The sequence below is a fragment of the Podarcis muralis genome, chromosome 2 (assembly GCF_964188315.1).
Source record: "Podarcis muralis chromosome 2, rPodMur119.hap1.1, whole genome shotgun sequence".
Classification (NCBI taxonomy): Eukaryota; Metazoa; Chordata; class Lepidosauria; order Squamata; family Lacertidae; genus Podarcis; species Podarcis muralis.
Window position 1 is genome coordinate 109979316 of NC_135656.1, and position 27181 is coordinate 110006496.

At 48.5% G+C, this 27181-nt stretch overlaps 2 protein-coding genes across 5 annotated transcripts in view; one reads left to right on the plus strand and one right to left on the minus strand.

Annotated features, from left to right (window-relative positions):
- Positions 1 to 2127: 2127 nt before the first annotated feature.
- Positions 2128 to 20423, plus strand: LOC114591980 (uncharacterized). Of its 2 annotated transcripts, none has more exons than XM_028719770.2 (6): positions 2128 to 2288; positions 5492 to 5972; positions 9999 to 10094; positions 11724 to 11957; positions 16709 to 16731; positions 16980 to 20423. In XM_028719770.2, exons 2-6 carry the CDS (start codon positions 5544 to 5546, stop codon positions 18079 to 18081), a joined length of 1884 nt encoding a protein of 627 aa, XP_028575603.2. In that variant the 5' UTR covers positions 2128 to 2288; positions 5492 to 5543; the 3' UTR covers positions 18082 to 20423. The 2 variants fall into 2 exon arrangements, with proteins under 2 accessions (XP_028575603.2, XP_077781354.1); XM_077925228.1 differs by having other exon boundaries at positions 2128 to 2284.
- Positions 20424 to 21916: 1493 nt separating this feature from the next.
- Positions 21917 to 27181, minus strand: part of DDR1 (discoidin domain receptor tyrosine kinase 1) — a 65050-nt gene continuing 59785 nt past the window's right edge. For all 3 annotated transcript variants that reach the window (XM_028719768.2, XM_028719766.2, XM_028719769.2), the window contains 2 exons: positions 26269 to 26418; positions 21917 to 25413 (listed from right to left, as the gene is read on the minus strand). In XM_028719768.2, coding sequence (XP_028575601.2) covers positions 25273 to 25413; positions 26269 to 26418 — 291 coding nt within the window. In that variant the 3' untranslated portion in view covers positions 21917 to 25272. The remainder of the gene's footprint in view (positions 25414 to 26268; positions 26419 to 27181) is intronic.

Sequence of the window (27181 nt, forward strand, 5' to 3'; positions counted from 1 at the left end):
AGGTTACAGACTCCACTAACCCAGAAATAGTGCTTCAAGTTAAGAACTTTGCTTCAGGATGAGAACAGAAATCGTGCTCCGGTGGCGCGGCAGCAGCAGCAGGAGGCCCCATTAGCTAAAGTGGTGCTTCAGGTCAAGAACAGTTTCAGGTTAAGAACGGACCTCCGGAAGGAATTAAGTACTTAACCCGAGGTACCACTGTAGTCCCTTTCTGTCTCCAGTGTGCACAGTGGCCTTTTGCAGAAGAAGCAGGGGGTCTCTCAGTGTTTTTTGTGCTTAAAATGCACACACAAAAGCAACACCCCAGAGATCCTCCAAATTTTACTGCAAAACAAAACAGAACATGTCTCGAGATTCCGAAAAGCATTCTTTTGTCGACAGTGTTGCCCTATGTTGCAGCAATTCTAACAGGCAGAAACATTCCGTGACATCAGAGCAACTCACCCAATCACAGGGAGCGGGGGGGGTGGTCTTCCATGTCCACAGCAGTAACACAGAGCTGTCACTTATGATGTAATAAAGTGGGGGCATCATATAGGTCAGAAGAGGGGCTGGACTTAGACCCTGGAAGGTGGAGAAGACCACAACATGAAAACAGGACTAAATTAAAATTGGCAGTAGGGCAGTAACATGAAGGAGGCGACTTTGTGAGAATAATTTCTTCCTCATTCTGTGCATCAGCCAATAAGTCTCTTCCAGAGACTTTAAGAACGTCCTCCTTACAGCTATCTGACCTCAACAATATTCTTGGGAGAGTTTGCTACAGTGTGTGCTGCTTGTGTCAAACTGTAGGTGGTGCTATTGCTTTAGCCAACCCAAAATACTTTACTGAATACTTTAGTCTTACTCAGAATACAGTGGTGCCCCGCAAGACGAATGCCTCGCAAGACGAAAAACCCGCTAGACGAAAGGGTTTTCCGTTTTTCGATGTGCTTTGCAAGACGAATTTCCCTATGGGCTTGCTTCGCAAGACGAAAACGTCTTGCGAGTCTTGTGATTTTTTTTGCTCCCCCCCCCTTTTTCTAAGCCACTAAGCCGCTAATAGCCTTTTAGCCGCTAAGCCGCTAAGCCTTTAATAGCCGCTAAGCCGCTAAACCCCTAATAGCGCTAATCCGCTAAGCCGCTAATATGGTTGCTTCGCAAGACGAAAAAACCGCTAGACGAAGAGACTCGCGGAACGGATTATTTTCGTCTTGCGAGGCACCACTGTACATCCAATTAAGTTAATTGGCATCACCTTAGCTCGAATTCCCACTCAGCCTAGTCATTAACAGTCGTCAACAGGTTTACCACACCTTTCAGCCAATCACCCATTTCCACCACCCTTCTGAGTAATACCCCTCCCCGCCCTCTCACTATATATAAGGGTCTGGTGACTTCTGTTTCAGTGTATCTGAAGAAGTGTGCATGCACACGAAAGCTCAGGCCAATAACAAACTTAGTTGGCCTCTAAGGTGCTACTGGAAGGATTTTTGTTCATTTGTTTGTTTCAACTACGGCAGACCAACACAGCTGGCTACCTACCTGTAACTTGAAATAAACAGTTGCATTTGTAAATTGGTGTCATATCACTATAGACCCTGTAGGTAGAGCTGTTGTGGCACTGTATTAGTGCTTGAGCTGTCATTGTGCAGGATCAGGTAGCTTTCGATTTATACAGATATATCAAAAAACGTGCGGATACATTTCCGAAAGTGTTTAAAAGACTTAAGGAGAGCTACATTCTCAGAAAAGACGGAAGTACATAAACATACATTATTCAAGCATGGTAAAAAAACGAAGTGATTGACCTTTATTGATATTAATACATATTTTCTTCTAACAAAGTTAAGGTGCTTATTTGTTGCATTTGCCATTTTTTACAACTGAAGTGTTTCGAAGTGACTATAATAACATGGGGGGGGGTGTTTTCCCTGCATAGAGCAACAGGCATTGAATTCGTCACATAAAGAAGAGCGCAAATAAAATCTGCAGGGAAGTTCCTGTCCCCTGGAGCATAAAAAAACCTGTGTGTCTGTGTGTGTTGCAAGCAGGCTTCCCAACTGCTTCCTCCGGTCCCAAGTCCTGCCCCAGCCAATGAGCACGAGGAAGAGGGTGGTGCCTCGAGGCCTCCAACCCCTCATGGTCACACTGGCTCGGGCAGACTTGAGACGGGCAGCACCTCCTTCCAATCCCAGGACGTGACAGCTTCCCACAGCTGCTTTCGAGGCCTGGCTATTTGGGACAGCTGGGCAGTGAGAGAAACTTGGCCTGTTGGCCTAGGTGCTCCAGAACTCTCCTCCGAGTAGGTACGTGCACAGCTGCTGCTGGCTAGCCTAGACTTCGCTTTTCTTGCTTGCCTTTTGGCGCTGCAAAACGCCTCCCTCCCAGCACCTTGGGGCACCTTATCCTTTCCCACCTCCTGGGACTTGGCTGGAGGCAGCTCGGCTTTCTCCGCACCCACCCCCCACCAGCCAGCACATAGCTGTCAACGTTTCCCCTTTTTTTAAGGAATGGGATTCCTTGCAAGAAGAGGGGAAAGTTGACAGCTATGAGCCAGCAATGCCCGCTTTTTAATGCTTGGGTTTGAGAGCCAAATTCCTGCAGTCATGTGAGCCCAGTCTCATGATCCTGTTTCCCTTTTCTGTTTCCTGTCTAACTGTCCCACCTGCAGGGGAAAACAATATTTTCTGCAGCTTTCCTGTAGTTGTTTACAGCAGGGTTGGGGGGGTCCCCTCTTCAGCCCCTGCCCCATTCACTTCTAGGCAGGGTTCGGGAGCAGAGGAGCCGTCGCCAAAGAGTCGTGTGGAGGAAACGTCAGAAATGCTGCCTTTCCACTTGTTGCTTCTTTGCCTTTAGAGTTTGTTACCGGGAAATTGGAAGAAGGTGTGAGAGACCTTCCCCAGCCCCCACCCAAGCCTTGCCTCTCCGCATTACCAGGCAAAGACAAAGAGCCTGTGTTGCACATTACCAAATGTAGCAATGCACTGATAAATGAATTGATCAATAAAGATCAGGCCTTCTGGCAGGACAGAGGAAGGGGGTACGGGAGGTGAGGTCAGCCCCGGGTGTCACCACTGAGGGGGGTGACAAAATGTCGGGCAGCACTCACTGCGGGGCCTGCAGTGTGCCCGAGCCACGCAGTGGCTCGGGCACAGGCAGTCTCTGCGCTGCCCCAAACGGTCTGCCCGCTGCCTCCCCCCCACCCAGCTGTAGCGCAGCTGAGTGGGAGGAGTCAGGCAGACTCCAGAGGCCCCACTGTGCGCCCTGCCCCTATGGACGGCTCGCCCTGCCCCTGGGCGCACCGCCCCGGGCACCTGAGCAGCTTCCAAGCACAATTCAAAGTGTTGGTGCTGATCTTTAAAGCCCTAAACGGCCTCAGTCCAGTATACCTGAAGGAGCATCTCCACCCCCATCGTTCTGCCCAGACACTGAGGTCCAGCGCCGAGGGCCTTCTGGCGGTTCCCTCGCTGAGAGAAGCCAAGTTACAGAGAGCCAGGCAGAGGGCCTTCTCGGTAGTGGCACTTGCCCTGTGGAACACCCTCCCACCAGATGTCAAAGAGAACAACAACTACCAGACTTTTAGAAGACATCTGAAGGCAGCCCTGTTTAGGGAAGCTTTTAATGTTTGATGTATTATGGTATTTTAATATTTTATTGGAAGCCGCTCAGAGTGGCTGGGGAAGCCCAGCCAGATGGATGGGGTATAAATAATAAATTATTGTTATATTATTCCTCCGCCGCTGGCCACTGGCCACTGTTTTGCTTGTGATTTGCTTGCTCTCTTGCTTGTGACCCCCAACTGGTTCAATGGGAAAAATTTCGAAATTCATATAAAATCACTCCAGTGACGGATTGTCATCATTCCAACGTTGTTCTGCTCAGAAGGAAAATGGCTAACAGGGGAAGAGCTTGGGACATGGGATGGGGGAGCCGTGATCCCTGAAGGGTCCCCATTGCCTGGGTGATAATTGCTAGCATCCTAGCCAGGGGCAGAGGAAGGGGGTGTGGTGGGGGTGGGCCACCCCAGGTGTCACCACTGAGGGGGTGACCAAATGCCAGGTGGTACAGTGGTACCTCGCAAGACGAATGCCTCGCAAGACAGAAAACTCGCTAGACGAAAGGGTTTTTTGTTTTTTGAGCAGCTTCGCAAGACGATTTTCCCTATGGGCTTGCTTCGCAAGACGGAAACGTCTTGCAAGTTTGTTTCCTTTTTCTTAACACCGTTAATACAGTTGCGACTTGACTTCGAGAAGCAACTCATAGAACGCGGTGTGGTACCCTTTTTTGAGGTTTTTGAAGACTTTGGTGATTTTTGAAGCTTTTCCAAAACTTTCCCGACACCGTGCTTCGCAAGACGAAAAAAATCGCAAGACGAAAAAACTCGCAGAACGAATTAATTTCGTCTTGCGAGGCACCACTGTACTCACCACGGGGCTTCCAGTGCTCCCGAGCCACGCATCTCTCCTGGGAGTGACGCGGGGGCTTTGGCGCCCGCAGGCTCCATGCTGCCCCAAACGGTACGCCCGCCGCCTCCTCCTCAGCTGTAGGGTGGCTGAGTGGGAGGAGGCAGGCAGACTCCTCAGAGGCCACACAGAGGGACCTGCCCTGGCTCGCCCCGGCTTGTGTGCTTAACCTGGTTGGGAAAACAGGAAAATGTAAATACTTCGTTTCACCTAAAGATTGGAAGGTGAAAGTCATACAAGGGACAGGAAAAGCCTTGTGCTCAGGTTTCTGCCAGAAGAGCCCTCCCAATTTATGACATAGTTATGACAAATGTATGATGTTTTACTAAGGGGGTTATGGATAATTTGGGACATTTTTTTAAAAGGGGGGAGCTATCCTTTGTTCGGGGCTTCTCTCTGCTTCTTTTCTGTGGTAGTGTGAAGTCTTGTTGCAACAATAAAGATCAGGCCTACTGGCCGCTGTTTTGCTTCAATCTCCTGACTGAAGTCTCTTATTTGTGACCCCCGACCTGAACCTACGGGAGCCAAGGTTAGGCGATTTTGGGGTGCTCCAATAATAACTATGATATAATAATAATTTATTATTTATACCCCGCCCATCTAGCTGGGTTTCCCCAGCCACTCTGGGCGGCTTCCAACAGAACACCAAAATACAATAACCTATTAAACATTAAAAGCATCCCTGAACAGGGCTGCCTTCAGATGTCTTCTAAAAGTCTGGTAGTTGTTGTTCTCTTTGACATCTGGTGGGAGGGTGTTCCACAGGGCAGGTGCCACTACCAAGAAGGCCCTCTGCCTGGTTCCCTGTAACTTGGCTTCTCGCAGCGAGGGAACCACCAGAGGCCCTCGGAGCTGGACCTCAGTGTCCGGGCTGAACGATGGGAGTGGAGACACTCCTTCAGGTATACTGGACTGAGGCCATTTAGGGCTTTAAAGGTCAGCACCAATACTTTGAATTGTGCTCAGAAACGTACTGACTCCCTTTTACAAGTTCACCCTGTGATTTCCCCTCTACGTTCCTTAAACCTGCATATCCTCTCCCTTAGGAAGCTGATCCTTTCCTGCAAGTAGCAACTGATCTCTGGAGCAGCTGCTACCATGACCTCGGTCCGCGAAGTCTCCAGCATTGCCGAAGACCTGCTGTGCCCTGTCTGCCTCTCCATCTTCCAGGACCCCCGCATGCTGGTCTGCGGGCACAACTTCTGCCTCTCCTGCTTGGAGAGCTGCGTCGTCCCCAAGGGGCAGCACCAGGGAACGTGCCCCGAGTGCAGGGATCCCTTCGACCTGAAGGATGCCGCCCGCAACAGGGTCCTGGCCAACTTGTCTGAGAAGGCCCGGCTCCTGCGGCTGGAGCAGGGGCCCCCATCCGGTGGGACCGGGAGCTCGTACTTTTGCGAGGAGCACGAAGAGCCTCTCAAGCTCTTCTGCAGCCAGGATGAGGCCCCTGTCTGCGTGATCTGCCGGGATCTGCCTCAGCACCAGGGCCATAGCTTTTTGCCTATCAAGAATGCTGTCACGGGTTTTCAGGTAGGAGTCTGAGGGTGCTTGAGTTTCTGTGGGATGATAGGTGGCCGCAGATCTTAGGCTGTTGGGATCCACTTTGCACTGTCCTAGAACACCCAAGTTTCACCAGCCGGAACCAGGTACAGTGGTACCTCGGGTTAAGTACTTAATTCGTTCCAGAGGTCCGTTCTTAGCCTGAAACTGTTCTTAACCTGAAGCACCACTTTAGCTAATGGGGCCTCCTGCTGCTGCCACGCTGCTGGAGCACGATTTCTGTTCTGTATGTATGTAACCCGAGGTACCACTGTAGTTAAAATCGTTAGTAGGATTGGAATATCACTTGTAGTTTAATGGTGAATTCTGGATACAATGGGGAGATAGAAGATTTGGATTATTATAAAAGACCCAGGAGGAAATGGTTAACCATAGGACCCACAAAGGGGAGGAGGAGCAGTCCAAGAGATCTCTCGGAACCTTGTTTTTATATTGTACGTTGGACACGTGGCTGTAAAATTTTAATCTGAAAAACCAAATAAATAAATTTTGAAAAAAAGAAAAGAAAGACAACACAGCCCCTCTTTTGTACAGTGGTACCTCGGGTTACATATGCTTCAGGTTACATACGCTTCAGGTTACAGACTCCGCTAACCCGGAAATAATACCTCGGGTTAAGAACTTTACCTCAGGATGAGAACAGAAATCGCATGGCGGCAGTGGGAGGCCCCATTAGCTAAAGTGGTGCTTCAGGTTAAGAACAGTTTCAGGTTAAGTGCGGACCTCCGGAATGAATTAAGTACTTAACCTGAGGTACCACTGTAGTTTACAGTGGTCTTTTAAGATAAGTTATAAAAATTTCCCCATTCCTTGTTAAAATTTTGGTCTTCCTGATTTCTGATTCTTCCGGTCATTTTATCCATTTTGGCATAATCTATCAACGTGATCTGTCATTCCTCTCTGACAGGGACTTTATCTTCTTTCCATCCATGCTTTCTTGGTGGGTGGGCATCCTGCTCATAGAATTAGGGCACTGAGCTCCTCTGAGCACATGCTCAGCTCGGGGATTTGTTTTCCCTTGAGGAAGGGTCGTCGCTCAGTGGTTAGAGCAGTGTTTCTCAGCCTTGGGTCCCCAGCTGCTGTTGGACTACAACTCCCATCATCCCTGACCACTGGTCCTGCTAGCTAGGTACGATGGGAGTTGTAGTCCCACAACAACTGGGAGCCAAGGTTGAGAAACCCTGGGTTAGAGCATCCGCTTTGTCCACAGACGTTCCCATGTTCAATCCCCAGAATCTCTAGGTAGGACTGGGAGAAACTCCTGCCTGAAGCCCCCAAGAGCTTCTGCCAGTCAGTGCTGGCAGTGCTGAGCTAACTGGACCAATGGCGTGACTCGGGATAAGCTGCCTTCCTAACCGAACCCGTGGTCCTGTCACACACAAAACCTGCTATTCTGCAAAAGCAGCTGGCTGGGATGGGATAGGAGTCACAATAGGTGAGCTGGGAGGGAGAGGGTCAAGGCAGCCTTGGATGTCAGTGCAGTGCGAATGCACCAGCGGAGTCACTCTGTGCTCCAGTTTGCACTGCGCCAACTTCTCCACTGCCTTGCCTGTCTGTCCTGGTAAGCAGCAGCGACCCACCTACCAGGAAGCTAGTGTAGCAGCTGTGCCCCACTTCTGCCCTTCTTAAGTATACAGACTATTCATGCCTTGCCCCTACCTAGCCATGGGGCAAATTGTATTTCAGAAGTAAGTGTGCCTGGGTACACAAGTGAACTATCCTGGGAGATTCTGGTCTTCTGCTCTTAAACGTATTCCGACCCCCTCCTCTAATTTTTGTTAGGGTTTCATTTTCTTTGCTTTTGCTTGATTTTAACGACATTTTTATTCTAATCTGCCATTAGCTGCTTAGAGAAGGCAAAATATATAACATCATAGTAATCATCATCATCATCATAATTTATTATTTATACCCCGCCCATCTGGCTGAGCTACCCCAGCCACTCTGGGCAGCTTCCAACAAAATATTAAAATACAGTAATGCATCAAACATTAAAAGCTTCCCTCAACAGGGCTGCCTTCAGATGTCTTTTAAAGATAAGATAGCTGCTTATTTCCTTCACATCTGAGGGGAGGGCGTTCCACAGGGCGGGCGCCACTACCGAGAAGGCCCTCTGCCTGGTTCCCTGTAACTTGGCTTCTTGCAGTGAGGGAACCGCCAGAAGGCCCTCGGTGCTGGACCTCAGTGTCTGGGCTGAACGATGGGGGTGAAGACACTCCTTCAGGTATACTGGACCGAGGCTGAGGCCGATCAAAGAGGTGGCGTCAGACAAATCCCTCCTGTAGTTAGCAGGGATTTGGCCATACAGTCATACCTTGGATCCCGAACGCCTTGATACTTGGACGTTTTGGCTCTTGAACACTGCAACCCCAGAAGTGAGTGTCCCAGTTTGCAAACGTTCTTTGGAACCCGAACATCCAACGGGGCTTCCGCGGCTTCCGATTGGCTGCAGGAGCTTCCTGCAGCCAATCAGAAGCAGCACTTTGGTTTCTGAACATTTTGGAAGTCAAATGGACTTCCAGAACAGATTCCGTTCGACTTCCAAGGTACGACTGTATTAAATTGTTCTACCGGAGGCTTGTTCACACATTACGAGTGTTTATGTGAGAGAGTGTATACATGGCGATTTATACAGCTGCATTGCTGCGTACACAGACCGTGCACAGGTAACTGCCAGCAAGTGCACAGTTCAACTATTTGTGCACACAAATTGTGCACTGATTGACTGTAACATGTGAACATTCATACTGACTTGAGCATTCTAGACCCCACTGCTTCGTATTTTGCCCAGCATATGAGCACCAAACTAGGCATGTGATTTCCCACAACTTCACCAGAACTAATAGATGGAGATGGGCAATTTTAATTGGGGATGCAGCTCAGAGGGAAAAGGTCAAATATCGTGTCCTCGTGTGCTGCAGTCCCAGTAAAATCTGTGAGGTCCTGTTCCTGCCACCACTTACTTAATGAATATCCTGGGGCAATCCTGGAACTGGAACTGCCAGGGGTCAACCTTGGGACTCATCATGCCTGCACAGCCTATGTTCTTATCAGAGAGTGACACACCCTTCCTCTGGGATAGCCATAAGTTTTATCTCTCTGGCAGCAGAATAGTGCAGGGTGGATAAACAAATAGAACCAAGGCTTCAAAGTCTGAGTGCAGTTGTCCACGTATGCAAACACGGATAGATATCGCATGTTGGTTTGCTGTATCCCAGCCAGATTTTAGGCTGCAGATCTCTAGCGCAGCCAAGTTTACGGTGCGGCGCAACATTCAAGCCCTGAAGTGGCTTTTCCAAACCCCTCTCTATTTTTTTAAAAATTTTTATTAGTTTTGCATTTAATAATATATGTTCACATTGATATTGTCCCCTTTACAGCTCTGGCTCATTTCATGAAGTCGGGTGAGTGCACTGGCAAAGGAGCAAAAGAAGCTGCCTTATAGAGAGTCAGATAATTAGTCCATCTAACTCGGTATTGGCAGTGACTGCCAGGGTTTCATAGAACCGTAGTGTTGGAAGGCCCCCAATGGTCATCTAGTCCAATCCCCTCTCTCCCCTTTCCCCGCTCAAAACAGCTCCCATGCATTACCTGTTGTTTAACCCTGAATGTGTGTATGGACACATAAATATTTTCTGAGATGCAATCTGTGGCATTCAATCTGTGATGGTTCATTCATGCATGCGGGTCATGATTTGGTACTGTTGGTGTAGACATCAATGAATGGAAAGGCACGCGCCAACCAGTCTTGTAAAAGGCAGGGGGCATGATTCAAGCATGTTTCTGCCAAAATAAATCCCACTGGATCCAAGGTGCCATGTCGTAAGGTTGCTTAGGGTTACAACCTTTGAATACTTCCCAGAAAGAGCATGTTAGAACAGGGAGGTGGGAGGGGGAAGAGACCAGTAACCTTTTGCTTGGGTCTATTCATTTTTCTCTCCAGATCTTTTGCACGGTTGTTTGTGTATTCCCAATTTTATTTGTGCATTTATTCAGGATAAATTGAAAGCATCTCTGGAACCCCTGGAGAATGGGGTGAAGTGGGCCATAAATAACCAGTCTCAACAGCAGGAGGCCATGGAAGAACTGGAGGTAAATTTTTAAAAGGAGTATAGTTACAGATAGGTAGCCGTGTTGGTCTGCCATAGTCAAAACAAACAAAAAAAATTCCTTCCAGTAGCACCTTAAAGACAAACTAAGTTAGTTCTGGGACGCGGGTGGCGCTGTGGGTAAAACCTCAGCACCTAGGACTTGCCGATCGCATGGTCGGCGGTTTGAATCCCCGCGGCGGGGTGCGTTCCCGTTGTTCGGTCCCAGCGCCTGCCAACCTAGCAGTTCGAAAGCACCCTCGGGTGCAAGTAGATAAATAGGGACCGCTTACCAGCGGGAAGGTAAACGGCGTTTCCCTGTGCTGTGCTGGCTCACCAGATGCAGCTTCGTCACGCTGGCCACGTGACCCGGAAGTGTCTGCAGACAGCGCTGGCTCCCGGCCTATAGAGTGAGATGGGCGCACAACCCTAGAGTCTGGCAAGACTGGCCCGTACGGGCAGGGGTACCTTTACCTTTACCTTAAGTTAGTTCTTGGTATGAGCTTTCGTGTGCATGCACACTTCTTCAGATACACTGAAACAGAAGTTGCCAGATCCTTCTATATAGTGAGAAGGTGGGGAGGGGTATTACTCAGAAGGGTGGTGGGAATGGGTGATTGGCAGATAGCTGTGATGAGCCTGTTGACGACTCTTAACGACTGCAATAGGTCTTACAGGAAAAAGCAAGGGGTGAGAAGGTGAAAAATGGCTTTGTCATGTATAATGAGATAAGAATACAATGTCTTTGTTCAGACCAGGTCTCTCCATGGTTTTAAGTTTGGTAATGAGTTGCAATTCAGCAGCTGGAAAGAGAAGCTGGAAATAGACTGGAAAGAGAAGCTGCTGAATTGCAACTCATTACCAAACTTAAAACCATGGAGAGACCTGGTCTGAACAAAGACATTGGATTCTTATCTCATTATACATGACAAAGCCATTTTTCACCTTCTCACCCCTTGCTTTTTCCTGTAAGACCTATTGCAGTCGTTAAGAGTCGTCAACAGGCTCATCACAGCTATCTGCCAATCACCCATTCCCACCACCCTTCTGAGTAATACCCCTCCCCACCTTCTCACTATATAGAAGGATCTGGCAACTTCTGTTTCAGTGTATCTGAAGAAGTGTGCATGCACACGAAAGCTCATACCAAGAACTAATTTAGTTGGTCTTTAAGGTGCTACTGGAAGAATTTTTTTTTGTTTTAAAAGGAGTATGAGAGAGGAAATCATAGAACGTTGTAGCTTGAAGAAACAGGCTCCTAGGCAGGAGGAAAGCAGACTACAGAAAAGTCTCAGGTGTTGTTTATACGTGATGCGATGGCTTAGTAAACCATGGCTTAGTGTTATGTGTGAACTCTGCCCAGCAACATAATTATGGCTTATTTATTGCCAGCAAACCACAATCTGAAGCCGTGGTTCATGGCTTATAAATCTTGGCTTGTTTTAACTATGGCTTGGAGTTACATGTGAACCCAGCTAGCCGTCTTCCATAACTATGGTTTGTTTAACTCGGCACTGAGGTTAGGACCTTCTCTGTGCCACAAATTCAGCAACTAATTCAGACATCTTGTTATCTGTGAACGAAAGGCCTGTCAGCCATAAGCGTAACTTCAGCTCTCTGTGATTCACTGTAGAATCTCAATCAACACCTGTGTGGCTGCATCTTCATTGCGTTCGAGGAACTGCGTGAAATCCTCAACGAGAGAGAGCAGAACATGATGGAAACGGTTAGGCAGATGAAGGAGGAGAACCAGGCAGAAATGGAGAGAAGACTGGAATATCTGAGAGCGTTCAGCTCAGCTCACACAGAGACCATATCTGGGATCGAAGCTGCCTTGGCGGAAACCAACGAATTTGCCTTCTTGAAGGTGAGTCTTGGTGCTTCCCAGTCCCTTTTCTTTTTAAAGATTGAATAACAGATGTGCAGTTGTCAGTGTCTTGCCTCTCTTCCAGATGTTTTCATTTAAGGAAACTGCTTGAGTTTAGGGCTTGGGTAAGGAACTGGACCCAGCTACCTCACCCACCCCAGGCCATTTTGACAGGGGTGGTGGCTGCCTTTTGATATGGATTAGCTACCAAACCAGGTTTAGAGTTATCGTGTCAATTCGCAAATCCCTAAAAACAACATGGGGCTAGTATACCTTAAGGACCAGCTGGTTCCTTACGCTCCACTTTGATCACTGAGATCTTCTGATGGGGCACTTTTGGTGGTCCTCCACTCCCACCAGGTAGTGCGGTTACTGACCTTGAGCCAGACATCATGGAGAGTGAAGTCAAATGGGCCTTAGAAAACACTGCTAATAACAAGGCCAGTGGAAGTGATGATATTCCAGCTGAACTATTTAAATTTTTAAAAGATGATGCTGTTAAGATGATGCACACTCAATATGCCAGCAAATTTGGAAAACTCAGCAGTGGCCAGAGGATCAGAGAAGATCAGTCTAGAACGCAATGCCAAAGAAGGGCATCACCAAAGAATGCTCCAACTACTGCACAATTGCGCTCATTTCACACGCTAGCAAGGTTATGCTTAAAATTCTACAAGGCAGGCTTAAGCAGTATGCAGACTGAGAACTCCCAGAAGTACAAGCTGGATTTCGAAAGGGCAGAAGAACCAGAGACCAAATTGCAAACATGTACTGGATTATGGAGAAAGCTAGAGAGTTCCAGAAAGACATCTACTTCTGCTTCATTGACTATGCAAAAGCATTTGACTGTGTCGACCACAGCAAACTATGGCAAGTTCTTAAAGAAAAGGGAGTGCCTGATCACCTCACCTGTCTCCTGAGAAATCTCTATGTGGGACAAGAAGCCACAGAAAGGAGTACGACAAGGCTGTATATTGTCTCCCTGCTTATTTTACTTATATGCAGAATTCATCATGCGAAAGGCTGGGCTGGATGAATCCCAAACCGGAATTAAGATTGCTGGAAGAAATATCAACAACCTCAGATATGCAGATGACACAACCTTGATGGCAGAAAGTGAGGAGGAATTAAAGAACCTTTTATTGAGGGTGAAAGAGGAGAGCGCAAAATATGGTCTGAAGCTCAACATCAATAAAACTAAGATCATGGCCACTGGTCCCATCACCTCCTGGCAAATAATAATAATAATAATAATAATAATAATAATAATAATAATAATAATTTATTTATACCCCGCCCATCTGGCTGGGCCTCCCCAGCCACTCTGGGCGGCTTCCATAAAAACCACAAATACAGTAAAATATCACACGTTAAAAACTTCCCTGAACAGGGCTGCCTTAAGATGTCTTCTGAATGTCAGGTAGTTGTTTATCGCTTTGACATCTGCTGGAAGGGCGTTCCACAGGGCGGGCGCCACTACCGAGAAGGCCCTCTGCCTGGTTCCCTGTAGCTTTGCTTCTCGCAATGAGGGAACAGCCAGAAGGCCCTCGGCGCTGGACCTCAGCATCCGGGCAGAATGATGGGGGTGGAGACGCTCCTTCAGGTATACTGGACCGAGGCCGTTTAGGGCTTTAAAGGTCAGCACCAACACTTTGAATTGTGCTCGGAAACGTACTGGGAGCCAATGTAGGTCCTTCAAGACCGGTGTTATATGGTCTTGGCGGCCGCCCCCAGTCACCAGTCTAGCTGCCGCATTCTGGATTAGTTGTAGTTTCCGAGTCACCTTCAAAGGTAGCCCCACGTAGAGTGCATTGGAGTAGTCCAAGCGGGAGATAACCAGAGCATGTACCACTCTGGTGAGACAGTCTGCAGGCAGATAGGGTCTCAGCCTACGTACCAGATGGAGCTGGTAAACAGCTGCCCTGGACACAGATTTGACCTGTGCCTCCATGGACAGCTGTGAGTCCAGAATGACTCCCAGGCTGCGCACCTGGTCCTTCAGGGGCACAGTTACCCCATTCAGGACCAGGGAATCCTCCACACCTGCCCGTGTCCTGTCCCCCAAAAACAGTACTTCTGTCTTGTCAGGATTCAACCTCAATCTGTTAGCCGCCATCCAACCTCCAACCGCCTCCAGGCACTCACACAGGACCTTCACTGCCTTCACTGGTTCTGATTTAAAAGAGAGGTAGAGCTGGGTATCATCTGCATACTGATGAACACCCAGCCCAAACCCCCTGATGATCTCTCCCAGCGGCTTCATGTAGATGTTGAAGAGCATGGGGGAGAGGACCGAACCCTGAGGCACCCCACAAGTGAGGGCCCAGGGGTCTGAACACTCATCCCCCACCACCACTTTCTGAACCCGGCCCAGGAGGAAGGAGCGGAACCACTGTATAACAGTGCCTCCAGCTCCCAGCCCCTCAAGACGGTCCAGAAGGATGTTATGGTCGATGGTATCAAACGCCGCTGAGAGATCCAGCAGAACTAGGAAACAGCTCTCACCTTTGTCCCTAGCCCGCCGGAGATCATCAACCAGTGCGACCAAGGCAGTTTCAGTCCCATGATGAGGCCTGAATCCCGACTGGAAGGGATCCAAATGGTCCGCTTCTTCCAGGCGTGCCTGGAGTTGTTCGGCAACCGCTCGCTCAATCACCTTGCCCAAGAATGGAAGATTTGAGACTGGGCGATAGTTGGCCATCGTGGCCGCATCTAAAGATGGTTTTTTAAGAAGCGGTTTAATAACCGCCTCTTTCAGCGGGTCTGGGAAGGCTCCCTCATGGAGGGAAGCATTCACCACTCCACGAAGCCCATCGCCCAGCCCTTCCCGGCTAGCTTTTATAAGCCAGGATGGGCAAGGATCCAGGAGACAGGTGGTTGGTTTCACTCGTCCAAGCAGCCTGTCCACATCCTCGGAGGTAACAGATTGGAATTGATCCCACTCAACTTGACTAGACAGAACTCTAGCACTCTCCCGCCCCGGCCCTGCTCCCACGGTGGAGTCTACTTCTTCCCGAATCTGAGCGATTTTATCTGCAAAAAACTTTGCAAAATCATTGCAGGAGAACGTGTGGCCCGTACTGGGCCCCGATGTTGCAGGTGGTTCCGCTAAATTGTGAACCACCTGAAAAAGTCTCCTGCTGCTGTTTTCTGCAGATGCAATAGAGGCGGTGAAGAAATTCTTCTTCGCCGTCGCTATCGCCACTTGGTAGGCTCGACGTTGAGCTCTAACCTGTGTCCGGTCAGATTCGGAATGAGTTATCCGCCACCGGCGCTCTAGCCGTCTCAACGATTGTTTCATTGCCCTCAGCTCCGTGGAAAACCACAGGGCTGTCCGGGCTCCATGCAATCGGAGAGGGCGCTTCGGAGCCAAACAGTCAATAGCCCTGGTTAACTCCACATTCCAGCGGGCCACCAGGGAATCAGCTGAAAGGCCATCAACATGGGAAGGGGAAGAAATGGAGGCAGTGAAAGATTTTACTTTCTTGGGTTCCGTGATCACTGCAGATGGTGACAGCAGTCATGAAATTAAAAGACCCCTGCTTCTTGAGAGAAAAGCAATGACAAACCTAGACAGCATCTTAAAAAGCAGAGACATCACCTTGCTTACAAAGGTCCGTATAGTTAAAGCTATGGTTTCCCAGTAGTGATGTACGGAAGTGAGAGCTGGACCATAAAGAAGGCTGATCGCCAAAGAATTGATGCTTTTGAATTCTGGTGCTGGAGGAGACTCTTGAGAGTCCCATGGACTGCAAGAAGATCAAACCTCTCCATTCTGAAGGAAATCAGCCCTGAGTGCTCACTGGAAGGACAGATCCTGAATCTGAGGCTCCAATACTTTGGCCACCTCTTGAGAAGAGAAGACTCCCTGGAAAAGACCCTGATGCTGGGAAAGATGGAGGGCACAAGGAGAAGGGGACGACAGAGGACGAGATGATTGGACAGAGTTCTCAAAGCTACCAACATGAGTTTGACCAAACTGCGGGAGGCAATGGAAGACAGAAGTGCCTGGCGTGCTCTGGTCCATAGGGTCATGAAGAGTCAGACACGACTAAGCGACTAAACAACAACAACACTCCCCTGAAAATTGGCCAGGCTTTACCCAGGACCGAAGCTTCAATGTGGAACTCCTTACCTATAGAAGATGTCAGGATCCATCCCTGCTCTCTTTGAGACGTCGTTTAAAAATGATACTGTTGAGAAGGCCCTTTGGAACCCGAAATTTTCCGCAACCAGTTTTCTATTGACATAGGTGTATTGTGTTTTAACTGCTATATTTTCTATGGAAGTGTGGTTTATAAATATTTAAGTCTATCTATCTATCTATATCTATCTATCTATCTATCTATCTATCTATCTATCTATCTATCTATCTATATCTATCTATCTATCTATCTATCTATCTATCATCTATCTATCGTTGTTAGGCAATTTGTCACAGAGTTACAGAGCCCAGCACCTTTACTAAACTACAGTTTCCTAGATTCTTTGGGGAAAGCCATAACTGTTAAAGTGGTTTAGGAGTGCTCTAAGTGTTTGGTTTGATGTGACCCCTTTGCAGTTAACTTGACATTATTAACCGGGGGTTAGAACCTCCTGACAGTTCATTGTGCCCTAATCTTCCCTGCCACCAGATTGATGAATTCGGGTTGACTGTTCTGTAAAGAGGGTTTGATGGTCTAGTTGGCTGAAGCTGTGCAAACTTGCTTTGGCAGGCGGTTCCAACCTTGTTTGTTTCTTTTTCCCTCCAGGGAGTCAAGGAACTGACAGGAAGGTGAGTATCAGCATTGCTCTGTATATAGACATTGGCTCTGATCCTATTTCCTCCATATGTGAGGACTTGAAGGGTTATCAAACACTCACCTAGAAGTTTTTAATGTTTGATGTTTTGTTGTGTTTTTAATATTCAGTTGGGAGCTGCCCAGAGTGGCTGGGGAAACCCAGCCAGATGGGTGGGGTATAAATAATAAATTACTATTATTACATGCAAATATATGGAACTGTGGTCTCTTCTCTCTGCAGAGTCCAGGAACGACTTAAAGAACAGGTTGACGAAACAGCCAAAGAAGCCTGCGAGGGTGGAGAAGGGGAAGAGGAAATTAAGGAGGAAGGCAACCAAGATGAGGATGCTGGTGAAAATCTGGGCGAAGGCAAGGCCGGTGGAGATGTCACTGATGAAGAAGAAACTTACGAAGGAGCCGAAGCCCAGGGCGCAGAAGGAGAAGATGAGGAGTGGGCCATTGTGCCTGTAGATCCAGCTCTTGTAGAGCTGGAAGAGTTGCTGGATTTTGATTCCTGGAAGGAGATGCTGAGAAGCATCAGTATCAGGGAGACCTTTGTCCCAGACTCACCTTGCCACTCTCCAACTCCGGAGAAAGACATGCCCCAGCTGGAAGACAGCGATTCCCTACCCAAAGAAGCACCTTGGCGAAGCACTGGTTCCACTGAGGCTCCCATCGTAGCTGAAGCTCCGAGTCAACCACCACGCAGCTCATACTTCCGCAGCTTCCAACAGATGCCCTTTTTGGGTTCCTTTCCACCCTTTCCTTTTGGAGGGCAGTTTGGGCCTGGACATGGGTGGATGTCTCATCCCAGGCTGGGCCGCGGCACGTTTCAAGGCAGGCGAGGGCCACGTAGCCATCCTTTTGGCCCCCGAAGGGGCCAAGGCAGAGGATATTATCCGAACGCACAGACATCCCAACCCAGCGAAGGCAGAGCTTTGCCTCAGCATCGCTGGATGCCCCCTAGGAATGAGCCACCCAAGGCCAGAGAAGCAGGGCAGGGAGGGCAGGGCAAGCCGGAAAAAGCAGGTGGGGGGTCCTCAGCGACAGAGCCCCCCAAACCAAGGGAGGCTCATGGTTCGGGGCGAATAGGAAGAGGAGGTTGGTCCAATAAGCAGAAGACCCAATCCAGTGCAGATCAAAGTGGAGGTGGATCTGTCAAGAACGAAGCTCGTGCCTCCGGTCAGGCAGGGTCAGGGCAAGGGCAAGGATCTGCAAAGAGACCCCCAACCCCCAACAAAGGGGGCGAAGCCTCGGGAAACAAGGGCTCTCAGAATAAGCATCATGGAGGGCGAGGGCGTGGTAGGGGCCGTGGTTCAGCCAAGGGCCCCCAGAACAAATAGCTGTTTCCATCAGAGGTGGGTGCCGTTGGACGCCGAAAGAAGGACGTATTAAGAGAAGTGACCTTGTTAGGGGATGTGGTTTCATTCGTTGCCCTTATCTCTCAGCCTCGGTCCATACTGGAGTTCATGTGCAGGAGAGCGCTCTTGCAACAACCGCTATGGGAAGAAGGACACGGGACTCGAGCGAGGCCTTCGCTCTGGTCCAGTGGCCTGCTCTGGTGTGTCCAAGCCGCATATGATTAGCTGGTCAATGTAGGTGAAACGATTTAGAAACCTTTGGACTTTAGAATGTGCCTCTGATTAATTGAGCAGTAGTTTTCATTCGTTTTGTTTTTAATGCAATTATGTGCGTTTCGAGTAATTGGCAACAACAAAAGGCTGGCGCTTCGTTCCTTTTCAGAAGATGCATTTTTCCCTACTCCTCTCTATTCATGGAAAGAAATGCTTCTCCTAAAAATAGGAATCTTTTTCAGCTCAGGGGCAGCAGCGTCTTTTGGGTGCAGCCCTCTGGGGGCCAGAGGCAGAAAAGTGGACAGAGCAATGGATACAACTCCTCTCTCTCTCTCTCTCTCTCTCTCTCTCTCTCTCTCTCTCTCTCTCCAGCAGGCTACATTCCAGCCACACAAAACTCAGGTTCCCCCCCCCCCTGCACCCGCATTCCATCTCTCCATCCTCCCATCAGGCAAGCAAGATGTGTTATCGCAGTTCAAGGAGGCATTCAAAGCTGGCAAAACCAGAATAGACGTGACGCGAGGCAGGAGTGTGGCCTGAGAAAAGACATTGATTCATATAATTGAAGAGTTTGAAGGTACCCAAAGGACATCTAGTCCAGCCCCCTGCAATGGAGGAATCTCAGCTAAAGCATCCACGACAGAGGGCCATCCAACCTCTGCTTAAAAACCTCCAAGTAAAGGGAGTCCACAACCTCCAGAGGAAGTCTGTTCCACTGCCAAACATCTCTTAACTGTCAGAAAGTTCTTTTTGATATTTAGTCGCCATCTTGTAATCTGAAGCCATTGGTTCAAGTCTGACCTTTCAAAGGAGAAAACAAGCTTGCTCCCTCTTCCAGGTGACAGCCCTTGAGATATTTGAAGATGGCTATATATCTCCTCTCAAGTCTCCTCTTTCCCTGGCTAAACATGCCCAGCTCCTTCAGCCATCACAGGCCAGATTCTTGTTTTGGACTGTAGACCCAGTGTGAAGTCCAAAAAACCTCTGTAGCACCCTAGGTTTGCGAAAAGGCGGTTTGTACGTGACAAACTTGAGTTGGTAGAGGGTCTGGCTCATTGGGAATGCTGTGTGTTTTCCATTTTCCTTTTTTTGAAGTGGTGATTATCGGCCTGAGTACATAAGGCAGATTATACAGTAAACATACTTCCCCCCACAAAATACTATATTCTTGTATTGGGAGTGTTGTAAACAAAATCTGCCCTTTTTCCTTCATGGGGTATCCAAGAGCCCGTATAGAGTCCTTACGTGGGTTCCCTGTTGGTAGGAGACAATAACAGAGGCCAACCAGAGAATATTGAGAAGCAAAGCAGCTAGTAAGCCTGATCTTTATTGATCTGTTGCAACAGGGTGCTCCCCTCTCACGCAGGAAAGGAGGAGGACCCAGAATAAAGGTGTGCCTGCCCTTATATAGGCATTTTAAATTCCCTTGCCTGGAGCTCAAAGACCACCCCTCCATACATCACACATACATCACAGAAGGGGTGTAACCCAAGACCACCCCCCACAAACATCATACCTACATCACAGAAAAGGCGGTCTACAACAGAAATTTGAATGTTGTTGTTTTTCCTGTCTGCCAGGTTATCTGATAATGCCTTATCTGATTGCCTTTCCTAGTAGTCTGTCACCCTTCGAAATGGTGATTACTAAATTCCTGTAACAAGGAAGGTTTTTTTACCTCCTCCCTCCTTGCAGAGAAACATTTGGTCAGCTTGGGAGTCAAAATGGTTTCAGGACTGTCTTCCTGTGCTGCTTCAGACATGTGGTTTGTATATTTCCGTACGTGTTTGCTTGGTACATTTATGAAGATTTATTATATATCTAAGACCTTAAAATTCTTATAACAGGAGTTACAAGCTCTAGAACTCACTTGCAATACACTTGATGGGAAAGGTTTAGCTGTGCAGAACTGTTCCCCAATTTAGACTTCTAGTAACCAGCACAAAGGTGCCTTGAGTTGCAACTCCATGCCTGAAATTATATAGCTAAATTCAAATGGATGTTAATGGCTCTTGTCTTCTGTGTTGAAATGTATTTGCCCCCCCCCACCTCTTAAATAAATGCTTTCCTTCTTTAAAAAATAAAATAAAAATCCTGAGTCTCCTCACGAAGCTGATAGCGAATGGTTCAGACTACTAGTTCAGCATGTTCATAAAAGAGCATGGAAATATATAGTTCAGGACTGTTGATTTATGCTTCTTTGCTGCACAAAGCTAGTATAGTCTTTATTGAGCATTTCTTCTGATACATTTATGTGGAGGCTGTTTGACAACAAGCACTCATTCTGATTTGCTTGCAGGGCATTTTTAAGTCTTCCCAGTAATCTAATCATTCCATGCTTTTCAATGCCTCCCCTCCCATCTCTCTTAACAACAAAAAATAAAAAAAATATTTATAAAATGGATCTGTTGTGCTAGGGGCAAAAGAGCTCTTAAATACCCTTTAATTGGGCCAAGTTCTTGGTATCCCCACCACAAAACAATGACCATCTGGAGCAGGGGTCAGCAAACTTTTTGCATGCATGGGTAGGCAAACTAAGTCCCAGGGGCCGGATCCAGCCCAATTCTCAATCCGGCCCACAGACAGCCCAGGAATCAGTGTGTTTTTACATGCGTAGAATGTGCCTTTTTATTCTCCCCCTTCTCCCCATGCTTGGCACTCGAAATACAGCCTTAGTGGCATGGAAGGCACTAGGGAGGCCGGAAAACATGGTATTTCCAGGGCATGTTTCTTAGCATCCATGCCACATGGAACATTGCTGCAGCAATGTCTCAAAGGAGTCCTGGTTGGAGGAGGTGTAGCTGCTCCCTTCTCCGGCAAACCAGCACCAGAAAGCATTGGCCATTTAAAAAGATTGGGGGGCAGGGTCATGATTACAAGGGAGAGGGATTCATATCCCATTGGGTTCCTGGTGCCACAGGGAATGTGCCAAGGCTTCAGTTGTATTTGGAATCCAGAGAGAGCTTTCTCCAGATTAAGAAATAGCAGCTTCCCAAGCCCAATAAGGCTGATTTGGAGAAACTGTTATTCATCTTCTAAGAGGACCATCTTCAATCAAGCACATGCACCATTGAAGCTTAAAATGATGAGGACGGGACGTTTTGGGTTCTAAATAAAAGGAAAGGAGGGTCTAACCTTCACCTGTCTCCTGTGAGAGTTAATTAGGTATCTTTTCCTACATAGATATAGCCATGTGGTAAAGTAATGGGTAATAAGTGAGATGTTGACGTCATTGGTCTACCAAATACTGCATTTCAATTCATTCATCATTTCGTCCTTCACCCCTGCCTTGCTGCTGTGGCACTGGACATAATAATGGTGCCTTTGAGATGGCACTAGGAAGCTGCCTTCCTTGACTCTGACTAGCAGCTGTCCAGAGGTTCAGATAGTGGCCCTTTCCAGCTTTCTCTGGAACTGCTAAGGACTGAACCACGCAAGGTGGATGCTCTGAGCGATGGCCCATCATAAGTGAGAGGGCACAGTGGCCAAAGTACTGCCACTCTTCACTGCCTCATGATAGGCCACGCTTGCGCCACTCTTCCCAATTCAACCGCATTCCCCTCAGTCAGCCCCACCCTGATTCAAAGACAAACTCTGACAAAAGGACTGTACAAAATGCAAAGCGCTTTATTCACCACATAAATGGAAAGGACTAAAAAAACAAAAAAAACCCACCCCCAAACATCTATATATTAGTGTAAAAATTCTGTCTTTTTCTCCTGCTTTTCAAATATATACACATCCTGATGCACAGTACAAAGAAGACGCAAACAACTACAAGTATTCCCCAGGGAAACGCACACAAAAAAAGGCATTCGACAAGATTGCGTAGGGGCAACAAATCAGAGAAGTAACGGCGGGCATAACGCGCCCCTGAAATTTCTTGAAATAGAAATATACATCTAGTTATGATGAGTCGTTTCACACCATTGAAAATACGTAATTAAAAAAATTAGTTTCCCTCGTTAAGCAGAAGCAAGTCATGACTAAGGCTGCAATCCTATGTGCGCTCACTTGAAAGAAAAACCCCTTCAACTTACTGGGACTTCCTTCCTGATTGAACTTTTTAGGATTGTGGTGTATATATCCCATTGAAAACAATGGGATGGGGCTTATGCTGCAAACCCCCTGCAAATGGACCTGGGCGTTTGCCCCAGTGAACTAAGTGGAACGTTGAGTGAACAGACGTTGGCTTGCACTGCCCCGGCATTGATTCTGAAGGGCGGTGCTTGGTAGAGTTAATTTCCATCTTTGTATTCTCTTGGTTACTGCTTTGATAATCTGCCACCCCCTAACTTATAAATGCTCTCTGCAACTATCTACTCAAAAAGCTTTAAATTTTGAAAGACGCTTGATGAAACGGATCCGCTCTTAGTCGACGGAAAATGCTTTTAATTGGGAAACCCAACAACACTGGGAGGAAGAAAAAACATTATTTCCCTCTCCTTCCCACTAAACGGGGCATTGGCACCGGCAAAGCTTATTGCATGGGTTACCTGTTAAGAGGAACTTCCTGTGTAGAGACACCCCCTGATCTAGCACAAATCGAAGTACAGGCTTCTATGCGGATAGATCCCTCTGCCGTTGAGCACGACCTGGTGTTGAGTTTCAGGCTACGTTCTCGGGGGAGTCTCCACAATGGAATCGCAGAGAGAAAGGGGGGCAGGAATGGATCGATTCCCCCAGCACCTCTGCTTGCTTTGGAAAAGTGCGTCCCTGCGCCACTGCTTCGTGCAGTACAGTATCTACAATCACGTCACCTCAAGTCTCCAGGAAAGGAAGGGGAAACGAATTCAGGAGAGAGGAGAGCCGGGCATGGCTTGGATCTGTGGCACGTGGCTAAGAGAGAACAGAAAACCAGCCCTTTTGGAAACCAAGGGTCAATTCCCTTTTTGAGGTTGGGCCATGATTGTACCCAGCCCAAAGCCTCACCAGATCTTGCCAGCCTGGTCTCCTGCCAGGAGGTACCCCCCCCCCCCCGCTCCCACCCCACTTACCCCTACAGAGCAGCTAGTACTGGGTTCTCCCAGCTACAATGGATTAGCAAAGTACCCTCGAAATCATTTCTTCCAGCCTCTCCAAACATCCAGTGCTCAGTTAATCCCAGTGTGCTTAGAACAAAGGGTCCTTATTGGTTCAGCCAGTGTCAGTCCAGTTGTGAATGAAACTCAAAGGCAGAAATGTAGCCCCCCAAGTGTGGAGTCGCCCACCCCCAACTTTCTCAGGAAGGGATGGCAGGGAAGAGAGTCACACTCTCTGGGAAAAGAGTATGGGTGGGCAGGAAAGAGAACAGAGAGCAAGTTCTCAAAGGGTAAAATACTGAGCCTCCATAAAGCAAGGTTGTGGCGATGGGGGGAAACTTTTTGTTTCCCCCTCCAGGCTCCCCATAACCAGCACTAAACATTTGATCCCAAGATAGCTGGAATATGCACAGTCAGAAGAGCATGAGACTAAATTTCAGGGTTGTGGGTTTGAGCCCAAAGTTGCGCAAAAGATCCCCGTATTGCAGCAGAAAAGACTCATAATTCCACGATTCTAAGAGACCCTGGCATGCGGTTGTTCTGCCTACTGCTATGTGCAAATGTCTGAGGATGGGAGCATCCATCAAGCTTCTGCATCAAAAATGGGGTTGTGGACATGGCTTCTCCAGCCCCTCCTGAAATCACACACACACACACACACACACGGGAGAACGTATTAGAACATAGGCACATCTCTTCCTAATCCATCTGGCATGATGGGCTGTATTGAGGGGCAGTCACCTACACCCAGAGACAGAGAGAGTCAATGAGGATCCACAGCTGGAGGTCTGTAAAGTCGCCCATATCCTAGCTGGTCAGGTGGGGAAGGCTACACCTGCCTGAGGCTCCTAAACCTCACTCTGGGACCTTGGCCAGCGGGATCCTGGTGTTTCATGGTCCTCGGGGGAAGAGGTGCAGCTCCACCGAAAATCCTTCCTAATCACAGCACTGTCACATTGGCCCAACAGAATGAAGTTCAGCATGGAATTCATTCTTAGTTTTGGGGGGTGTTCAGAAGTGTCCTACATAGCTTTATGTCAATAATGGCTACAGGAACCCTGTAAAGTAGGGAGATGTCATTACACATACACACCCTTGATACTGCAGCTGAGGGGCCATAGCCGAGGGAACAGGGTTAATTAAGGCCACCTAGTGAATTTATGGCTGTGGTAAGATCTGAATCCAGGTCTTCCAAGTTCATACACTTAGCCATCTGTCCTAGCTGCAGGGAAAACTATACCTAGCATAGAACTGCCCAGATGGAACTGCGAGTGGATGAGCATTCTGTCTCCTTGGCCAATCAGAAGACTTGTTGTAACCTGGCGCAACGTTGATAAAATGAGGTTAGGGAGGGCCTTCTAGCAGACCCCAACAACAACAACCCCTGCTGCCTTAGTGGGAGGCTCAACTCACACTTTGAGAACCTGGATATACAGGGGAATAACAGAAAAGGTCTGCGGATGAAATGGATGCAGTGGAAACACAGTCAACATGTGGGTACTGGAGAAGTTTGTTCAGATTAAGGCAGATTGATTGAATCAAAGTAGAATTGCATTAGACAGGAAGAGGGACCGGGATGAGAAGAGAATTGGGTACATACGTGAACAGGTAGGCCAGAAAACAGAGAAGGGGAAATGTGTTGGAAATGTATGGCAGTGCTGAATCATGAGATGTTATAGAGACGGTTAAAGATTAGCAGAAGAGAGTGATGGAGTAATTGGGGTAGGGGGAGAGAGAGAGAGAGAGAAAATATCATGTGGATGGAGAGCAATGGGTGGACCAACCAAGGCTGAGTCAAGGATGGGCAGACAAGATGCCCCCCGCAGGCACCCCAGAGCCTGAGGCCCTCTTGAGCTCCATCCTGCCTCCTCCCTCAGCAGTCTCTGTGGCGCAACTCAAGTCCTTAAACATAATCTCCGCTGGCCGGCAACAATTCGGTTCACACCATATTGAGGGCATCTTCAGCCAGGAAGCGGTGCAGATGTTGGAAAGAGGGGCGGTCCTTAGCCTCTCGCGCCCAGCACCTCAGCATCATCTCGTAGACAGCCAGCGGGCAGGCAGGAGGACGAGAGAGATAGACCTGGGGAGGGAGGGCGAAAGGGAGGGTTACAAGGCAAGTCATGTGACCAACAGGAATGGGAGGAGCTTGGAGAACTGGAGGGGGAGGTTGGGGGGCGAGAAATTGGGCCCATGGGAGTAGTTCAATTTGGGGGAGGGCCCCAGTGGATTGAGAGGAGCTCTGGGGGGGGGGGGAGGTTTACAGCATCAAGGGACAGGAGCTTATAAGCACATACACAGGAACATGTAAATAGCAGGACCAGAGCTGTGCATGTGGCTAGCATGAAGAAATCCCCACATCCTGTCACACACAAAAAGAACATTCGTGGTTCTACCCCCAAGCGCTCTCTAATCTCAGCCGCCTCATGCAGAAGGAAGTTCAGAAAGCTTTCGCTGGTGTCGTTGTTGTTGTTGCTATGGCTAAACAACAGGGAGTCAGAAATCCTTGGTGATCCATTGCAGGAGAAACCCTTTTGGAGCCCAGGGGCTCATTTGGAAATCTAATAAACCGCTGCGGTGAAAGGAAATAACCCGTTTTACTGAAAGAAAACTGGTAATGCTCAGAGTGCACGCTCTCCAAAAAAAAAAGGGTAACACAAAAGAAAACAGAGACCCCCAAACTGTTCATGTAACCTCCCAATCAAACAATGAAAACACCCATCAAGTTAAAAATATAATAATAATGGAGGGGCAGGTGCCAAGGGTTGTGTGTCTGAGAGTGCTACTGTGCTCATAAGTGCCATGTTGAGGAACCCAGATCTTATTGCAGATCACCCAGAAATCTTCTCATAGCTCCTGATCTGCCTCCCACCCACCCCAGCAGCACAGATTCCTGGAGAAGTCATCGCCTCCGGCCAGGCTCCCCAGTTGTTGTTACCTGTTTGCCCTGGTGCCGGAAGAACTCGCCGGCGTTCTCGATGACGGCTTCATCGGTCAGCTGGCTGTAGGGCTGTTCCTGGCACAGCATAAGCACCTCCCAAAGTGTGACGCCAAACGCCCAGACGTCGCTGGCTGTGGTGAACTTGCCCTGAGGGAAACAAGAGCAGGAAGGTGAATAACAGAGGCCACATTTACTCCTTGGTGGTCCTGGCACTCCCCACCTTGTTCAACCCTCACTTTCTGCCTTCGTCCTCAAGCACTGGGCACTGTGGTGTAAACCACTGAGCCTTGGGCTTGCCGATCCGAAGGTTAGCGGTTCGAATCCCTGCGACGGGGTGAGCTCCCGTTGCTCGGTCCCAGCTCCTGCCCACCTAGCAGTTCAAAAGCAAGTCAAAGTGCAAGTAGATAAATAGGTACTGCTCCGGCGGGAAGGTAAACGGCTTTTTGGTGCACTGCTCTGGTTCGCCAGAAGCGGCTTAGTCATGCTGGCCACATGACCCGGAAGCTGTACGCCAGCTCCCTCGGCCAATAAAGCGAGATGAGCGCCGCAAGCCCAGAGTCGGCCATGACTGGACCTAATTGAGTCAAATTCCTGGTAGATGAATAGGTACCACTCCAGCGGGAATGTAAACGGCGTTTCCGTGCACTTCTCTGGTTCGCCAGAAGCAGCTTAGTCATGTTGGCCACATGACCCGGAAGCTGTCTGCGGATAAACGGCGGCTCCCTCGGCCTATAGAGATGAGCACCGCAACCCCAGAGTCGTCTGCGACTGGACTTAACTGTCAGGGGTCCCTTTACCTCAAGCACTTGGAAGACCTAGGTCCCATCTTCACAGTCAAAGCAGTGTCACGCCACTTTTAAATAGTAATGGCTCCCTGCAAATGATCCTGGGAACTGTAGTTTGTTAAAGG